The sequence below is a fragment of the Notolepis coatsorum genome (assembly GCF_963971535.1).
Source record: "Notolepis coatsorum genome assembly, chromosome: 7".
Taxonomy (NCBI): Eukaryota; Metazoa; Chordata; class Actinopteri; order Aulopiformes; family Paralepididae; genus Notolepis; species Notolepis coatsorum.
Window position 1 is genome coordinate 178,660,556 of NC_140171.1, and position 19,932 is coordinate 178,680,487.

The following is a 19,932-nucleotide window of genomic DNA, read 5'->3' on the forward strand; positions in this document are numbered from 1 at the left end:
AATCCAGCTGTCAGCGGTACCTCCGGCTTGGTCGGTCGCCCATACTAACACAATTGGCAGTGTTAGCGGGTGGGAAGCCGGCGGGGTGTGTATCCTGGTCGTTGTAAACAGCGACTCCTACAGGTCGGTCGGGGCGCCTGCTCAGCGAGGAAGGGAACTGGGGGAAGTAGTGTGAGCCTCCCACACGTTACGCTCCCCCAGTGAGAGTCCTCGCTGTCAGGTGAAAAGAAGCGGCTGGCTGACTCCACATGTATCGGAGGGGACATGTGATAGTATCTATCAACCCTCCCTAGACCGGCAAGTGGGGGGCAAATGCACGCAACAACCAGGAAGGGAGGGAAGGTAATTGGCATAACGACTAAATTGGGATGGGAGAAAAATACAGAAAAAGGGGGAGAAAAAAGTAGATAAAAAAAAGAAAATAATTGTGAATCAAGCAGATTACTATGAACCGACAAACGCACTATTTATTAAATCAAATGCCTTAAAATTGGAAGATATTGTCGATAGCACTGCAATAATAATGTACAAAGCACATAAGCACTCACTTCCAAGTGGCATTCAGGAGTTGTTCCAGACTAGAGAGAGCCGATATAGACTTAGGGGAACTTGTGTATTCAATATCGCAAATGCAAGGACAAATATAAAAAGTTGATGTATATATATCTATATATTAAAGAGGCAAAATTATGGAATAGCTTTGACAAAGAAGTAAAAATGTGTAGTTCGCTACATACTTTAAAAAGATTATTCAAATATAAGGTGATACATAAATATAAAACCTCATTATTATCCTAGTTATATTTCATCTAAAACATAGCTGTGTTCAAATAGTGACAAAGGGAAAAAGAAAAACATATATATATATAAAAAGAAAAAGTATAAATTTTTTCTTTTTTTACATAAATAAATGTGTATACGTTTTGTACATAAAACTATAAAACGTTTGTAACCTTTGCTAAATGATATACTGAATTGTGTTTCTTTTTAGTATTTTATTTTTGTGTGTAAATAGTGTAATGTAGGCCTAATGTAAATACATTAATGTAATGTAAATAGTGTAATGTAATGTACTAAAAAGGGTAGGCAATTATAAGGCTGGGCTTCAGCCTACACCTTTTCGGTAATTACATTTTTTTAGTTTTGATGCTTTGTAAAAATAAAAAAATAAAAAATAAAATCATTCATTTATTCATTCATTCATTCATTCATTCATCCATCCATTCATTCATTCATTCATTCATTCATTCATTCATTCATTCATTCATCCATGCATCCATTCATTCATTCATTCATTCATTCATTCATTCATCCATTCGTCCATTCATTCATTCATTCATTCATTCATTCATTCATTCATTCATTCATTCATTCATTCATTCATTCATCCATTCATTCATTCATTCATTCATTCATCCATTCATTCATTCATTCATTCATTCATTCCCCACTGCTGGCCAACGGAGACCGACGTTGCCACATGGCGGCCATCTTGCGTTAAGAACGTCAGAGATGTAGTTATCAGACTGCATACTTATAATGGACTTTCATATGAAAAGATTTATTTTTTCCAAGCAAGAATCATAGCCACGTTAATATCGTTTGTAATAAACCAAACCGTTTGTAAATCCATCAAGATTTCAGCGAGTTGCGGTAAGGTGGCGTAGCGGAGATTGCGCTCGTCACCAATGCAAGAGGCTGCGGTCTCGACTCCCGGAGTCAGCATTGCCTTGGCTTGGGCTGATCGCTATACTAACTCGTTTGGCTGAGTTAGGGGGAGGGGAGCCGTGGGTGGGAAACTGGCGTTGTGGACAGTGACGCCTACAGGTCAGGTCTGGGCGCCTGCTCAGCGGAGGCAGGACTTGAGGAAGGCAGCGTGACCTCCCACACGTTACACTTCACCAATTAGAGCCCTCGCTGCCAGGTGAGAAGAGAGCCACTGGCTGTCGCCGCACCTGTAGGAGGAGGCGTGCGGATACTTCAGGGTTCCCTTGTACCGACCAGTAGGAGAACATGCGCACAACAACCAGGTAGGGGAGGGGGGGGGAATTGGCACAACGACTAAATTGGGACGGGGAGAAAACAGAGAAAAATCGGAGAAAGAGAGATTACAAAAAAATTAAAATAAAGATTAAGAGTTAAGAGTATTTTTGTTTGTGCAGATCATCACCTTAAAGCAGTGGTCCACCCTCGCAAGATGGCCGCGGGAGACTCCGCCTGGAGCCATCTAGTGTTATATTGAATTGAATTGAAAACCTTTATTTATCCCAGAGGGGAGATTCAGATGTCCTTTACAGCATAAACAGCATAACAGCAATTTAAAAACAGCTATTTAAAAAACAGTTAATACATAACATACATAACATACACTTATTAGTATGTGTTAAAAACAAGATGGACAAGTACACAGGGATAAAAATAGCTAAAATAGGACTAAAATAGAGCTAAAAAGTGGTGAAAAAGAAAAAGAAACAAGTCCAATCATGAATGTGTTGTTAAATAATTAAATTAATTTGTTACAGTCCACAACCCAGCTCCTCCACTCCACGGCTGTCTATGCTTTTACCAATGCGTTCGTGTTTCCGGGTTCCCGTTTTGCGCTCTGATTGGCCACTGACCTACGCTAGTACGCCCCCCTCGCTATGAGCGTAGCAGGACGCTGAAATGCAAATGCGTATCTCAGTACTGCCTCCAGGAACAGCTGTTTCCTTTATGTGCGCTAAAGTTCTGGTAAGTTTAAAGTGCTTAGAAATGCCGGTAAATGCTTTGAGGCACGCTTCCTGATAGGATTTTATAATATTGTATTTTATAATAACAATTCATGACAACTTGTATAGCTCAACTGGTTAGTCCCCTGCCTGTGGACCATATGGACCCCGGTTTGAATCTCTTGGATACTTATTTTTTTTCTGTAACGTTAATTAATTTATCCACTCTGGTTGATAAGATAAGATATTCCTTTATTGATCCCCTTGGGGTAATTCAGGCATCATAGTAGCATGGGGGGGTACACAGGTAGTGAAAACAACACAAGCAGTGTAAACGAAATAAGTCAATAGAATTGACTATCTAACCAACTGAAATATACAGTATTCACAGTATCACAGTATTCACATAAGGTGCAGTATGCATAAGGTGGTGTTATTGTCCTTTTTGGGACACCAGAGTGGATAGATTATTTAACGTTACGAAGAAAATAAAAAAGTAAGCAAGAGATCCAAACCGGGGACCATATGGTCCACAGGCAGGGCACTAACCAGTTGAGCTATACAAGCTGTCATGAATTGTTACAGACTAATCCAACATTTACACTTTTCAAGTGCCAATTGCGGTCGCCGTCCATTATTTGGCATTAATAAATCAGATATCATGCGTGTGTGCTTTTGTGTGTGCGCTCTCGCGCTGACTCGTTAAGCCTTTCCCTAGGCATATTCATTTCTGGAGCATTTCTTTATCCACTCTGGCGTGATGGTGTATTGTACTCGCAAATCGCTTCCTGTTGAATGAATTGGTTGAGTGCAGCGCCAACTCTCTACTTACGAGGGGGGCGTACTAGCGTAGGTCAGTGGCCAATCAGAGCGCAAAACGGGAACCCAGAAACACGAACGCGTTGGTAAAAGCATAGACGCGTCCTGGCCCTGCCTGGTTGTGGAGCCTGATTGCCACCGGCACAAATGACTGCCCAAAGCGCTTTGTGGTATGTCGGGGGGGGGGATGAGTCTGTGGCTAAACGTGGACCGCATTGCGGTCAGCTCATCATAGAGGGGGTGGCAGGGGTTCTCAAGGATAGCATACAGCTTCCTCCTCGTCCTCCCCTCTGCCACCACCTCCAGACGGTCCAGGTCCGCTCCCACCACAGAGCTTGCTTTTTTGACCAGTTTGTTTATTTTGTCTGTGTTGTTGTTGCCCCCCCAGCATACCACAGCGAAGAAGAGGGCACCAGCAACCACAGACTGGTAGAACATCTGCAGCAGTTTGCTGCAGACATTAAAAGACCTGAGCCCTCTCAGGAAGAACAGTCTGCTCTGTCCCTTCCTGTAGAGGGCCTCGTGTTGTCCGTCCAGTCCAGTTTGTTGTTCATGAGAACACCCAGGAATTTGTAGTTCTCCACCGTTTCCACCTCCCTGGATGATGATGGGAGTTGGGGGCTTCCTCCTGCTCCGCCGATGGTCCACCACCATCTCCTTCGTCTTGCTGATGTTGAGCTGTAGGTGGTTTTCATTGCTCCACTCTGTGAAGCTCTCCACCACAGCTCTGTACTCCTCCTCCTCATCGTATCTATGTTTTGTAACGCAAGGATGCTTTCTAGTATTAGTTTGATATTATTTGGCCTTTTATTATGTAGGCCTTTTGACCCTTTCACTACCGCACTAATAATTAATAATAATTACTTGCATTTATATAGCGCTTTTCTAGACACTCAAATCGCTTTACAATATAGGGTGGACATTGCCTCCTTCACCACCACTGGTAGCACCCAACCTTGGGCTAGGCCATACACTGGCACCCGGCACACTACACACAATGGCTGAACGGCTCAGGAGACAGGGATTGATATCAGTCAATTAAGGGGAAGGGATGATTAGGTGGCCTTGATGTCAGAGACCTGATTGGGAATTTGTCCAGGAATGTCGGGGAACCCCCTATACTCTTAGGCGTCTCATCCGAAGGCAATATTACTGACAAGTCCAGAGGACAGAGTGCCCCCTGCTGGACAACAACACCACTTTCCGACAGCAGCCTTGACCGGGGCTCGAACCAGTGATCTTCCGATCATGAGTCCGGAGCTCTACCCATGTAGCCACGCTGCCGGACTACCAAATGGTTAACCCTTTCACTGTGACAATACAGAAGGTTAACCCTTTCACTGCCACACGACAAAGGGTTAACCCTTTCACTACCACACTACAGAATGTTAACCCTTTACTATCAAACTACATACGGTTAACTGACCGTCGGTTTTATGTGATAGTAAAGGGTTAACCTTCTGTCGTGTGGCAGTGAAAGGGTTAAAGAGTGTGTTGACAGAGTAGCAGTGAGCTCCACCGGTTTTAGGTGTTGCCACAATAATCACATCTTGCCATTTGGACAGCAGTATAAAACATACGGGTACTTATGTCATCACTGAAAACAAATAGCTATTACCGTATTACAAGTCCTGCTGCTTGTTTACAGCAACCGGGCTCAGGAGGTAGAGGCAGCAGGTCGAAGTGTCCTCGAGCAAGACACTTAACCCCTAACTGCTCCCGATGAGCAGGTTGGCACCTCACGTGGTCGCCTCCGCCGTCGGTGTGGGAATGTGTGAGGCATAAGTTGTAAAGCGATTTGCAGATATAGCCCTGCAAACACCGCAATGCACAGTGAAATTCCCTATACTTTACAGCGCTGGCACACTAAGTACAAAGATGGGGAAATAGCGTGGCACTCAAAGTGGCTCTTAACCTCTTCCACCCGTGCGGTCCATCGGCGGACCGCAAATGACATCACGTCATAAATCAATCTGTCTAGACTGTCTGACAAAAGTATCGTATTCAAGTATAAACATCATAACCATGTCACAACAGCAGTTATAATGTATATTATCATCAATACGTTAGTTTACCAATAGGTTAAAGTGTTATTAGATAGATTTCCGTTTCCATTTTTCTATTGTTTTGGTCGGGAAAGTCGACCATTTTGGAAAAATTTAACGCCTGGAATTATCATTATCATTTTGAAGAGGACACCAAGAGCTTTCGATGAGCGTTGGAATTTTTCCAAACGACACTTCCCAAAGGCCTCTATGGGGCTTCGGGAAGATATTATGGGGAGATATTTTAATATCTCTTATTACTCAGGATAATAAACCACAAAACATATCGTTATTGGCATATATGGGAGCGCAGTTCGTTTGTCTCCCCTATTTCTAGCATGTAGCAACAATCAGATTTGAAATTTGTTTCAAAATGGTGGCACCCTGGCAAAAATAAAAAAGCTACTGTACATACAGTAGATTTCATTATCTGTTCTTATGCACGCCTGGTGATACTAAATCAAAATTGAACTCGAGCATTTGAAATATAAGATTTGGCACAATAAGGTCATTTATAAGCCTGCTATTCTATATTCTATAATAATATTTCAAATTGCATTGGTCCGGATGGGAGAATTCAGTACTGTATCTACAAAACCTTCTGTTTAATCATCTTCCCTTCATTAATTTCCGTTGGTTTTTTGTACACATGATCTTTCATGTCTGGTCATTTTTACCATGGTGTTATTCACTGTGAAAGATGAAAAGAAAAATCGTAATTGATATTCTCCTTTGTTTCATCACAATTTAAGCAAGCCTAGTAATAGACACAATATTTCTGACACTGGGAATACATTCACTGAGGTCCATGCACTTCACTGGCTACACGTAGGTTGCAGCACTGGTATGTTTTTATATACAAGGCTGTTCTTGGAAAACTTCCATGGTACATCAGTTCCAAGCTTGAATTAATTCAAAACTCGCTCAACCTCAGATCCAGCACCTGGATGTGCTTTAACTCATTCAGGGCCAGACCCGAGATAAGTCGGGTTACCTCGCCGACGCTTGAGCAGCAAACCCGAGAAAAGTCGTGTTTTCATTGTTATTTCTTTTATTCGATATTTCCATTCATTATCCATCCAGGGAGCCTGGTGTTATCATTGGGAACGGGTCTGAGATCACAAAAGTCCAATACCTGCACATCATTTGAAACTCTCTGTATTCGGGTGTGCGTCCATTATATAGGTCTGGGCAGACTTTTCCTAGTCAGGCATGACGAGCGGTTATAACGCATGGATTTATAAGAATCAAACACTCCCGATTCGTGTTCTTTGGTGGATTATGTTATGGACACGATCGACATCAATACTTGGAATGGCGATCAGATAATTGGAATATTCTTTTTGGGGTACATCCTAGTCAAGGTAAGGGCTATATGGTATCAATCTTGCGTTGATCCAATAATTCCTTCATTGCGATCGGAGCGTATGTGTGTAATGTACTGTGTAACGTATTCCGTTGGTGACGATCATGGCATAAAAAAACGAAATAGTAGCGTATACAGGCGAGAAACGGCAAGTTTTTTTGTGAAATGCACGTATTGCTGCATAGCGTCGTTTTCTGGGATTAGACAGGATTACTCTAAAACTATACTCATATTCACCACGGTATAAAACGGGAATGTATGGATGAAATCTTTTGTTTCTTTTTCACAAATTGAACGATACTCGATGTCAAATGGGCCATAGTATTATATCCATAGCTATAATATATAATATGGTTTTAGCCCTGCAAACACCGCCACGTATTCCTATACTTTAAAGCGTTGGCCTTTTAACCAACACAGTACACAGCGCCCTCTGGCTGTGGACTGAGGCATGTAAAAGAAGCCTATTTTATTGTGGTCCTTGGGCCTGGAAGAACCTCCAGACACGTCTCAAACTGGCCTCTCCGATCTCCTTGTGTTGTTTTAAACTAGAACTATCGGAAAGCCTTTCCACCCGCTGCCCCTGCTTTGATGTTGAATAAAATAAAGGTGGTTGATTGCTATTGTTTTATTGTGCTTGTATTTTTTTAAACTGAATTACACTTTTCATTTAAAATATCGGTTGTATGGTAGTCTACTACTGTATGTGTATTGTAGGGCTGTCTTAAATACTTCGAAGCTTCGTTTCGATGGGCATGGGAGTAAAAGAAATTTACAAAATAAATTGTATTACATTTTTTTTATATATATATATATATATATATATATTTTTTTTTGTATCTCGAAGCTTCGAATTAAAATCGAATCTCGGAGGTCAGCCCTAGTGTATTGTGTCTTGTTATGTATGTTTTGTCATCATTCATGCTCACCTTCTTGGCCAGATCACCCTTGAAGAAGAGACCTCGGTCTCAATGGGGTTTTATTTTCTGGTTAAATAAAGGTTTGATGATTGATGACTACGATGCACTCAAGACTGTAGCATCAAGACTGTAGCATCAAGACTGTAGCATCAAGACTGTAGCATCAAGACTGTAGCATCAAGACTGTAGAGACTGTAGAGACTGTAGAGACTGTAGAGACTGTAGAGACTGTAGAGACTGTAGAGACTGTAGAGACTGTAGAGACTGTAGAGACTGTAGAGACTGTAGAGACTGTAGAGACTGTAGAGACTGTAGAGACTGTAGAGACTGTAGAGACTGTAGCATCAAGACTGTAGAGACTTGTTACATCCCAATGTATATATTCCCCAGTGTGTGTCTCCATGTGTGTGTGTTCTCCATTTTGTTTCCTCCCTCCAGCCATTGTTCCCTTCCCCATTGGTCCCTGCCAGGCCAATCCTTCCATTATTGCAACACAGCAGTGATTGGTGGTTGGCTTTCCAGACTCCAACACTCAATCCACACCCCCCAATCATGGATCACCCCACACCTGTTAAAACATGGCTTTCTCCCTTCAGTCTTTCTCTCTCTCTGGCATGAGGCCTAGTGTTATTTTGTGTCATTGTACTTTGATAATATCCCTTTTTGTTTATAGGCCTTTGTAATAGTGAAAGTGCCTTTGTGATTGTATGGCCGCAGAGAGAGCATTGTTAAGTTATAGTTTGTTTTTGTATGTATTCTGCTTTTGTTTCTGTATAATTAATGTGTTTTTCTCTCTTTCTCAGGAAGCACAGATGGGGTGAGCTGCCATTTCCTTTGGACATTGTTTTCTCCTGTTTTGGTTAGGTAAGAGTAGTTTAGGTAATGTAATCTCTTTTACCATAGATTAGATTGTGTTTATTTGGAGTATAGTGGTGTTTGTTTGTTGTTTTGGCCTGGGCTCACCCCTGAGCTACATGTGCTTCCTTTGCATTTACCAATAAATATCATTGTTGTTTACAAACGTGGTCCATCATTTCTATCAACCAACTGTTATGTTACAGCCCTTTACCCTTAGACTCACCGGGGTCGTAACATAAATGGGGGCTCGTCCGGGATCTTGTAACCCGTGTTCAATTGTTGGTTGATGGATTTGGTGAACTGTGTTTGTTTACACTTGTATAGTTATTAATTTGTGTGTAAAAATGGCATTTGTGTAAAAAGATAATAATGGCAGTTAGTACTTTTGATCTGGGGAAATTCTTGAGCAATCCTACTTGGGAAGCGCTAGATAGCTGCCGCAAAGCAGACTTAGTGGAGATTGCCACACATTTTCAACTCTCGGTTCAACAAAAGCATCTTAAGCAGGATATCAGGTGTCTTGTGGTAGATAAGCTGTTGGAGCAGGGGACGCTTGTTTTACCTGCGGTCTCTGATGAACATGCAAGTCCTCCTGGTGAACCTACAGAAGCACCGCCTTCTGAGGAGCAAGCCCAGGGTGCTGAAAAGGCAGGTGTGAACGTCACATTGCCACATTTTCACTTGACCTCTCCTGTGTCAACTGGGTCTCGAGAAGGGGCCCAGGTCAAGGTTAGAATAGCACGTCTCCAGATGGAGGCTCAGGAGAAGGCACAAGCACGTGAGGCGGAGTATCGGCTTCGTAGAATGGAGCTTGAGGCAGAAAATGAAAGGGCTGTTAACATTCGTAGGTTGGAGCTTGAGCATGAAGTGGAAAAAGAGCTCAGACTGCGGAGGTTGGAGCTGGAAGTCCTAAGGAGTGGATCCAACTCTGCTACACCGACTCCTCCACAAGGCCCGGGTATGTCCTCCTCCACAGCTTATTCATCACACACTTTTGATATAAGTAAACACATTGCTTTGGTGCCTCCGTTCCGAGAGACAGAAGTTGATACTTATTTTAATGTGTTTGAGCGTATTGCTGCTTCATTGCGCTGGCCAAGAGAGGTCTGGCCTTTGTTGCTTCAATGCAAATTGACTGGTAAAGCCCAAGAGGTTTGTTCAACACTTTCCCTAGAAGATAGTCTATTGTATGATACTGTGAAGGCTGCCATCCTTCGTGCATATGAGCTTGTGCCCGAAGCTTATAGGCAGAGGTTTCGCAGTCACAAGAGAGCTGTCAACCAGACCTTTGTAGAGTTTGCTAGAGAGAAGGGAACTCTCTTTGATAAATGGTGTGCAGCAAGCAAGGCCTCAGATCTTAACTCTCTCAGAGAACTCATTCTATTAGAAGAGTTTAAGAATCGTTTGCCAGAGCGTATTGTAATTTACCTGAGTGAGCAGAAAGTGTCCACTCTGCAGCAAGCTGCTGTATTAGCTGATGAGTTTGCGCTAACCCATAAAACTGTGTTTGTTGATAGGCGTGACTCGTTTCCCCCCCATGATTTCTCTCAGAGACCTTCTGTCCCCAACCATTCAGAATTCACACACCCCCGACCAAGAATGTCACCTCCACGCTCAAAAGAGGAGCGGACATGTTACTACTGTCATAAATCTGGTCATGTTATTTCTGACTGTTTAACATTGAAACGTAAGCAGCAACCGTCCTCTCAGAACTTTAGACAACCCAAAGGGGTTGGTCTGATTAAAATGGCACCTGATTCCGATCAACCGATGCACAATGATCAGGATGTTCTCGATCCTTGTTTCAGGCCATTTACTTCCAAGGGTTTAGTTTCCTTGACAGGGGATCCAAAAGATCAGTGTACAGTTCAGATCTTACGAGATACTGGAGCCTCACAATCCTTTATCCTCTCTGATGTACTACCTCTGTCTGAGAAATCTTCCTGTGGTTCTAGTGTCCTAGTTCAAGGTATTGAGATGGGTTTCGTGCCAGCCCCGTTACACTGTATTCATGTACAATCTGATTTGGTCACTGGTTTCTTTAAAATAGGGGTGAGACCTTCCTTGCCAGTTAAAGGCATTTCCTTTATCATGGGAAATGATTTAGCTGGAGGACAGGTGAACGCTGTGCTGGAAGTGTTGGATCACCCAGACACAGATTCTCTGCCTGATGACTTGTCACAGAACTTCCCTGAAGTTTTTTCTGCAAGTGTTGTCACTCGGGCTCAATTGAAAAAGAGAGGTGATGAAATTAATTTGTCTGACTCTGTTTTTGCTTCAGCCTTTGTCAGGGAGGAGTTGCTGGCTCCAACTTCTGATACCGCTGACAAACCACCGACTCATAGTAAGGTACCCCCACAGACAACTGTAACTAGTTCCGACGCTTTGAAGTTACCCGTTACTCGTGAAATGCTAATTACTGCCCAGAAGGCTGACCCTTCTCTTGCAAAATGTTTCTCTTCTCTTGAAACAGAACAGAGGAGAGAGTTGCATTCTTATTTTGTGGATGAAGGAGTTTTGATGCGTACATGGAGGTCCCATGGTACTAGACTGGCAGAGCATGCACAATCGGAGATAGGGCTACCAGATCAGGTACCAGACTGGAGCACTGTTTATCATATTGTTGTCCCTGCAGTTTATCGTCAGCATGTACTGTTCTTGGCCCATGACCACCCTTGGTCTGGACACTTGGGAGTCACTAAAACATACAACAGAATACTTAAACATTTCTTTTGGCCCGGTTTGAAGTCCGATGTAGCACAGTACTGTCGTACCTGTAGTACTTGTCAGATCACCGGAAAGCCAAACCAGGTAATTCCACCTGCTCCCCTCTGTCCTATACCAGCGGTCGGTGAACCGTATGCAATAGACAAGAAGATAAGTGATACGGACTATGTGGTTCGCACCCCTGATCGTAAACGTCACTCTCGTGTTTGCCACATCAATATGCTTAAACCATATTTTTCCAGAGATAGTGTGCAGGTGAAGACCTCAGACCAGACAGCCGGACTGGCCGTCTCTGCTGTTGCCTCAACTCCAATAGTTCCGGACTCTCCTGACGTTAGTGGTGAGGACGTAGATGGCTTGGAGTTGCGCAATGCAGCCCATCAGGGTGCTAGATTGTCCAACACTGAGATGTTATTGAACCTGCCCACTCACTTAGCACACTTACCTGAGGAGCAGCGAGAGGACATCACAGATTTGATTCAGGCCTACATGGCTCTGTTTGGTGATGTTCCCTCCTGTACTTCTGTATTGGCCCATGATATTAAAGTTAACAATGCTGTGCCTATCAAGCAACATGCATACCGTGTTAACCTCACCAAGAGGGCCATGATGCAACAGGAGGTTGACTATTTGTTAAAACATGGTTTAGCCAAGCCAAGTTGCAGTCCCTGGAGTTCACCTTGCTTGTTAGCTCCCAAATCGGATGGAACTCCTAGATTTTGTACTGATTTCCGAAAGGTAAATGCTGTCACCGTGCCTGATTCCTTCCCACTGCCCTGCATGGAAGATTGTATTGACAACCTTGGATCTGCCACCTATGTTAGCAAACTAGATTTGTTAAAGGGTTACTGGCAGGTCCCTTTGACCCCCCGTGCCTCGGAAATCTCTGCGTTTGTTACTCCTGACAATTTTTTGCAATATACTGTAATGCCTTTTGGAATGCGTAATGCCCCGGCCACTTTCCAGCGACTGGTGACCCTAGTCCTGGCTGGTGTTCCAAATTGTAATGCCTATCTCGATGACCTGGTTTGAGGTGTATGTCGGTTCGAGCGTATTACCAGTGGTAGTATACACCGACCACAACCCATTGGTTTTTCTGTCGCGGATGTACAACCACAATCAGCGCCTCATGCGTTGGGCGCTCATAGTGCAAAATTATAACCTCAGCATAAAGCATAAGAAGGGGTCTGATAATGTGTTGGCGGATGCTCTGTCTCGTAGTTGAAATCTCTGTTGCTGTCGACTCGTTGTCTGTTGCTGTCGACTCGTTCTACTGTATATTGCTGTCGACTTGATCTATTTTTTCTGTCTACTCGGTCTATGTTGCTGTGGACTCGTTTTGTGTTGCTGCTAGTTTTTTCATAGCTCTTTGTTTTGGAGTGCATGTTATCTCGGGGATGTTATCTCGTTGTTAAAGAAGAAAAAAAAAACATGTTTAGTTGGTAGTTTATGTAGGCATGTTTTTTGTCTTATGTATGGGGGTGTTACATCCCAATGTATATATTCCCCAGTGTGTGTCTCCATGTGTGTGTGTTCTCCATTTTGTTTCCTCCCTCCAGCCATTGTTCCCTTCCCCATTGGTCCCTGCCAGGCCAATCCTTCCATTATTGCAACACAGCAGTGATTGGTGGTTGGCTTTCCAGACTCCAACACTCAATCCACACCCCCCAATCATGGATCACCCCACACCTGTTAAAACATGGCTTTCTCCCTTCAGTCTTTCTCTCTCTCTGGCATGAGGCCTAGTGTTATTTTGTGGCATTGTACTTTGATAATATCCCTTTTTGTTTATAGGCCTTTGTAATAGTGAAAGTGCCTTTGTGATTGTATGGCCGCAGAGAGAGCATTGTTAAGTTATAGTTTGTTTTTGTATGTATTCTGCTTTTGTTTCTGTATAATTAATGTGTTTTTCTCTCTTTCTCAGGAAGCACAGATGGGGTGAGCTGCCATTTCCTTTGGACATTGTTTTCTCCTGTTTTGGTTAGGTAAGAGTAGTTTAGGTAATGTAATCTCTTTTACCATAGATTAGATTGTGTTTATTTGGAGTATAGTGGTGTTTGTTTGTTGTTTTGGCCTGGGCTCACCCCTGAGCTACATGTGCTTCCTTTGCATTTACCAATAAATATCATTGTTGTTTACAAACGTGGTCCATCATTTCTATCAACCAACTGTTATGTTACAGCCCTTTACCCTTAGACTCACCGGGGTCGTAACAAGACTGTAGAGACTGTAGAGACTGTAGCATCAAGACTGTAGAGACTGTAGAGACTGTAGAGACTGTAGAGACTGTAGAGACTGTAGAGACTGTAGAGACTGTAGAGACTGTAGAGACTGTAGAGACTGTAGAGACTGTAGAGACTGTAGAGACTGTAGAGACTGTAGAGACTGTAGAGACTGCAGCATCAAGACTGTAGAGACTGCAGCACCCAAGTTTCAACACTGTTTGATGTTACTTAGCTGAAAGAGTTGTTACCGTCCTGCTGCTTTGGATAAAAGCAGCAGCTAAATCAGTGTTTCCCAACCGGGGGTACGTGGGTGGTCCCCAGGGAGTACATGAAAAGAAAAAAAAAAATTATTTAATTTTACCAACTTTTTTTTTCATATTTTTTCTTTAAACAAGTTCAGAGGAAAGAGACATTAACATCAACATTTCATATTAATTCCCACAGTGGCATAAAAAAGTGTCTTTTCAGTATATAGATTGTCCGTCAGTATAGTCATATGTGTAGCCTGCCTGCTTGCAGTTGTGATTTTTAGAGATGAATCATCGTTTAATAATATAATGTGTGGCAAACAAGGTAAGTTTATCTCCGTTATATTAGTGAGAAATAATGCAACCTTGGCCCAAAAAGCTAGTACTCCTGGACATTCCCACATCATATGTATGTATGTTCCGATGACTTTTTGTGGACATAAAGCACATAGAGGACTTTGTAAAATTTTGATTTGACAGAGTTTCCTGGGTGACAGATAAAATCTTTGTACCAGTTTGTAATGAGTTAATTGATTATTATAATTACGAGAGGTTAACGGAATATTATCCCATACATTCTGCCAATTTATGCAGGCGTTGTAATCCTTTAAATCTATGTTCCAGACAGTGGTATTACCTGTAGTTCTGTTTAGTTGTCCTTGTATTTTATTATATAACCCAGAAACAAAACCATTTTTAACATTTATGCCACTCACTATATTCATTAAGGGGTGACCTGGTAAAGGCTGATTCCATGGGACACCATAAGTGTGCATTGCAGTGCGCAACTGTAAATAAAAAAAGAAGGATGTACTAGGGACATTATAGATTTGTTTGAGCTCTTGAAAGGATCTGAGACCGTATTCACTGTATATGTCAGATAGTTTGTGAATACCTTGTCTTTGCCAATTGGGAAATGTAGCTGGTTTCCATCCCAACAGTAAGAAGTTGTTATCAAAAATAGGGGTATCTATGTGCCATTTTGTGTCCCACTGTCCCATTTCGGCAATATATTTCCAAACATAAAATTGAATGTGCTATAATTGGGCCGAATTTAGTACGGCAAAAGCTTTGGGATAGACCAGAAAAGAGGATATATTTGAGTGTATATGGAAATACAATGTGCTTCTCCATATTCACCCATGGTATGTCAGAATCATTATTGAACCATCTTAGCAACGGACGGCCTGAGCATAAAAGAGAAATATAACTGTTCGAAATTATGAACCAATAGACCTCCTGCTTTCCTACTGTAAAAAAAGAAAAAAATGTATGTACAGGAAAACTGTACCCAAATAAAGAATAATGCATGCCAAAATTGGGGGAATTCAAATTAAGTAATAATTTGATGGATATAATATTATTATTGGCTATACTTGTTCTATCGCGCAATGTTCAGCTTCCCACCGGACTGTCAGGTGTTACACCGAGCATCATCATTGTAGTGTAGCTAGTTAGCAAAATATCAAGCCTCTTTCAAAATGTCTGTTAACATTATGGATCAATGGCTGAGTCGAGCTGGTTCATCCAGCAACAGCAGCACAGGTGATACTGCTGAATCAGGAGAACCCATTCAGAAGAAAAAGAAAACGGCGAAAGTGAAGAATCGTCAGTTTGGTGAACATTATGTGCTTTCTGGATTTACTGTCACAACTACAGAGCAACCACAGCCAATGTGTTTCCTCTGTGGCGACATGCTTTCGAATAATAGCATGAAACCATCCCATTTACATCTTTTTATATTCAGATCTAATTCTATTGCCTATATTTATGTCTTTCGGCTATTACCCTGCCCATACCTATACCTCCCCTCCCCCATGCTGCTATGACACCCACATTTACCCAAGGGGATCAATAAAGGAATATTTCATCTGATTGTATCATATCGCATCGTATCTCATCTCATCTTATCTTATGTTATCTTAGTTTTGAGTCTTCAGTGCTTTGTTAACTTAATGTTACAATGGGAATGAGGTGATGATGTCAGACCTCAGAACTAAAACTTTACTTCAATAAACTGCCAACCTGTGTGACCATGTGACTTTATCCAGGTCATCCACTCACTGACACACACACACACAGCCAGTCTGCCACAATATAGAGACTATTAATTATATATCCTGGGGATCACCACGATTGATTGCGTAGTAGGGGGTACTTTAGGTTGGCTTGAAATGCTTTGGGGGTACAGTGCTCAAAAAAGGTTGGGAACCACTGAGCTAAATGACAAAGTCAAATGTAAAATGTAAATGTGTGGAAACCACTCAAATGAAGAGTGGAATGCTCTTTCTCCAGAGTACGTGTTCAAGAGTGTCTGCCTGGTCTCCTGTCCGCCACATTACTACCAATCAGAGGGGAACGGAACTAAAGCCTTTCGACGGTGCGTGCCTTGCCACACCAGCTGCCACTCCCGCTCTGGTAAGTGGAGCACAGACTGTCTAGATTGCCCTCCTTATTCCAACTTGGACTCTCACCAAGGGACCTGTAGCAAGCCCACGTACCCTTGGGAACGCAACCACTCCAAGCCGTACGCTAGGGGGGCAATGTGGTTATCATGGCTGATGGAGAGTTCACTGCTGATGGGGAGTTCACTGCTGATGGGGAGTTCCCTGCTGATGGGGAGTTCCCTGCTGATGGGGAGTTCCCTGCTGATGGGGAGTTCCCTGCTGATGGGGAGTTCCCTGCTGATGGGGAGTTCACTGCTGATGGGGAGTTCACTGCTGATGGGGAGTTCCCTGCTGATGGGGAGTTCCCTGCTGATGGGGAGTTCCCTGCTGATGGGGAGTTCACTGCTGATGGGGAGTTCCCTGCTGATGGGGAGTTCCCTGCTGATGGGGAGTTCCCTGCTGATGGGGAGTTCCCTGCTGATGGGGAGTTCCCTGCTGATGGGGAGTTCCCTGCTGATGGGGAGTTCACTGCTGATGGGGAGTTCCCTGCTGATGGGGAGTTCACTGCTGATGGGGAGTTCCCTGCTGATGGGGAGTTCCCTGCTGATGGGGAGTTCACTGCTGAGTTCACTGCTGATGGGGAGTTCACTGCTGATGGGGAGTTCACTGCTGATGGGGAGTTCCCTGCTGATGGGGAGTTCCCTGCTGATGGGGAGTTCACTGCTGATGGGGAGTTCACTGCTGATGGGGAGTTCCCTGCTGACGTGTGTGCTCGTGTTAGCGGCGATCAGGCGGTACATGCGTCGCATGGGGGTCATCAACGATGTGAGCAGCAACAACAACAACAACAGTGAAGAGCTCAGAGAGGTGGCGATAGTGGACGACAGCTGATCAGAAGAGCAGCCACGGATCAGTAGCCAGCATCACATGGCATGGAGTCCCAAGTTACTGAATAGACAGCGAGTACACCATGACGTAACCCCACCACTAACTTCTCAATGAAGGCGAGAGAAACAACTGTACTGGGAGCTGAGATGTATTGATGATTAAAAGAAAGAAAGAAAAAGAAATAAGAAAAAATATGAATGTTGTACAAATGGATTTTTATTCTTCCTTCATCATTTACAAACGTTTGGACAGTTAAAAATACAGCTTTCCTTGAAAAGATTTCAAAGCAGCTTGAAGTGGCTTTTGTAGATCAAACCAAATGCATCCAAATATAGCAGAGCTTTTAAGTACGGTACAAAACATTAAATATAGGCACTGGAAGAGCTTAAAAGGACGACCGCTTTAAGACTAGAACGCCGTTCAAAGGCCTCCTCCGCAAGCTAGTGGGAGAAAAGGCTTTTCGCGTTTCAGATAATAAGCATGAATCCACATTAAAAAAAATAAAAGAGTTCTGTATACGAGGAGCAAAATACAACTTAAGCCGTCGTAGCCTTGGAGGTTAGCGGCAGTCTGTGTAGCTGCTCAAACTGCAGACCACAGGAATGGGCTATTTCTGGAAAGATCTCTCTCTTTCTCCCTTTCTCTCTCTCTCTCTCTCCCGCCCTCCCTCTCTCTCTCTCTCTCTCTCTCTCTCCCGCCCTCCCTCTCTCTCTCTCTCTTGAAGGAATAAAGGGCAGCGCCTCTTCTCCTCACTGCGTGTCCAGGATGTCTGTGGCGGAGGCATTATCCGACGTGCCACTCGGCCAGGAGGAGGGGGTGGCCTGATTATAGAGCGTGTCGTCTGAGCCAAACAGCAGCCGTCTCAGGCCCTGGTCGTACAGACAGTACAGATTGAACGCCACCATGGCGAGGAGCGGGAAGACGGTCAGCCCCGATCCAAAGCCTCGCCAGGAGCTGCACGCGTAGAGGCAGAGCCAGTAGACCAACCTGAAGAGACAGAAGTTCACCATTAAACTCTTTCACTGCCACACGACAGCCGGTTAACCCTTTCACTGTGACAATACAGAAGGTTAGCCCTTTAAAATCCGCGGAGCTAATGATGCTAATGATGGAGCATCGCCGTCGGTTGTGTGATGGTAAAGGGTTAACCTTCGGTCGTGTGGCAGTGAAAGGGTTCAACTCTTTCACTGCCACGTGACAACAGGTTACTTTTAACCCTTTCACTGCCACACTGCAGAAGGTTAACCCTCCAATGTAGTGTGCTAGTAAAGGGTTAACCTACTGTGGTATGGCAGTGAAAGGGTTCAACTCTTTCAACTCTTCTCACATGCCCCGTGGGCTTACCTGGCGACGATGAAAGCCGCGACCAGCACGGGCACCACCCTCAGCTGGTCGTGTGGCAGGAAGGTGGTCAAGACGAGGAGGTTGAGCACGTAGAGGAACAGCTGCTCCAAGGACGCCGTGACGAACAGCTGCTGAAGCGCCCGTCTCTGGGGAAACGGCCCGACTGGATCCAAGGAGCCGGTGCAGAACTGGCACACTGCACCCGTAAGCATCGCTGAGAGGGGAGACAGAGTCGTGAGTCTGTTAGCCTTTTGAATTCGTGCCATCTTTCCACAAACAACTCTTAACTTCTCGCTCCCACGCCTCACTTGTCCAACAGCATCGTTTTATTTTTTTTAATATCCTCATTTGCATACAGCAACCCGGCAATTAAACGACATGTGACCCAAATACATCTGGCTCGTGACGTGCCACAGCGTTACTTTCATTAACTCCGAGAGCCCTCAGACACCACAGGAGAAAAGTCTCGGCAGGCTTTTTGAGATATTTTTAGCGCTTGCCCTCTCCTTCAGGTTGCAACGGTTGGGATATGATTAAAATACTCAAGAGGCAATTAGGACATCGCCATGGAGACTAGTCATTATTATAGGTTTCGCTTAAAGCCACTGTATTTATAAAAGAGGGAAACGATCGTCCTCCCCGAGAGTCCAAGTAAGATCTCCACTGCCTCGAGGTTGAAGGAGTAAGAAGGGCAGACGAGACACTGAAGCATTCCAAGACACGGCCGCTAGACGAGCCAAATCTCCTCCTAAGCTTTTTTTTTTATTTGACATTTTCTTTTTCTTTTATTATTATTTGAGCCCAGAAGGTTTAAAGGGGGCTTCCACCAGCATTCAACTTATTTACCAGATTGAGGCATAACTCAATAACTCAAACGTAACTCTGTGGCCGGCCAAAGGGATCTCTGCTCAGGAACACTGGGCCCTGAATGTGCTGGTTTAGTAGCGTGGTTGTGTCATAATGACATAGCTCTACCCTCACTCAATTTAAAGAACTACAATGAGCGGGTCATTCAAATTCCCTGATACCTCGATCGTCTCTCGATCAGCTTCCCACTCTCTCCCCGGGTAACAAGAGCTACAAGAAGTAAATGATCACACCCTCCACGTAATGATGTACTAGGAGTGATAACCTACCACTGGAATTGTCCGACATCAGCCCCTTTTTTCCATGTAGTCCTTCGTAAAGCCGGAAGCTTTAGAGCATGCGCAGTAGTTTATTGCTATTTCTCTGGCCTGACCATTATGTACAGAGCTGTCCGTGAGCTCATTTCACTCACTGTAGTAAAGCAACGTTTCTACAAATACGAGAGAGAGACCGTTGAGTGGAATTGGATGTGTGTTTAAGTTTCAAGCGTAGCTATCAGGACGGGCAGCGCCTTAAAGGATGTGCGTTTA

At 43.7% G+C, this 19,932-nt stretch overlaps 1 protein-coding gene across 1 annotated transcript in view; it reads right to left on the minus strand.

Moving 5' to 3' along the window:
- Window positions 1-17,389: 17,389 nt before the first annotated feature.
- Window positions 17,390-19,932, minus strand: part of LOC311232480 (uncharacterized protein) — an 8,252-nt gene continuing 5,709 nt past the window's right edge. Inside the window, exons 4-5 of the mRNA XM_084319292.1 lie at window positions 18,536-18,749; window positions 17,390-18,178 (exon numbers count right to left, since the gene is read on the minus strand). Of these exons, the coding sequence (XP_084175418.1) occupies window positions 17,941-18,178; window positions 18,536-18,749 (452 nt within the window). The 3' untranslated portion in view covers window positions 17,390-17,940. The remainder of the gene's footprint in view (window positions 18,179-18,535; window positions 18,750-19,932) is intronic.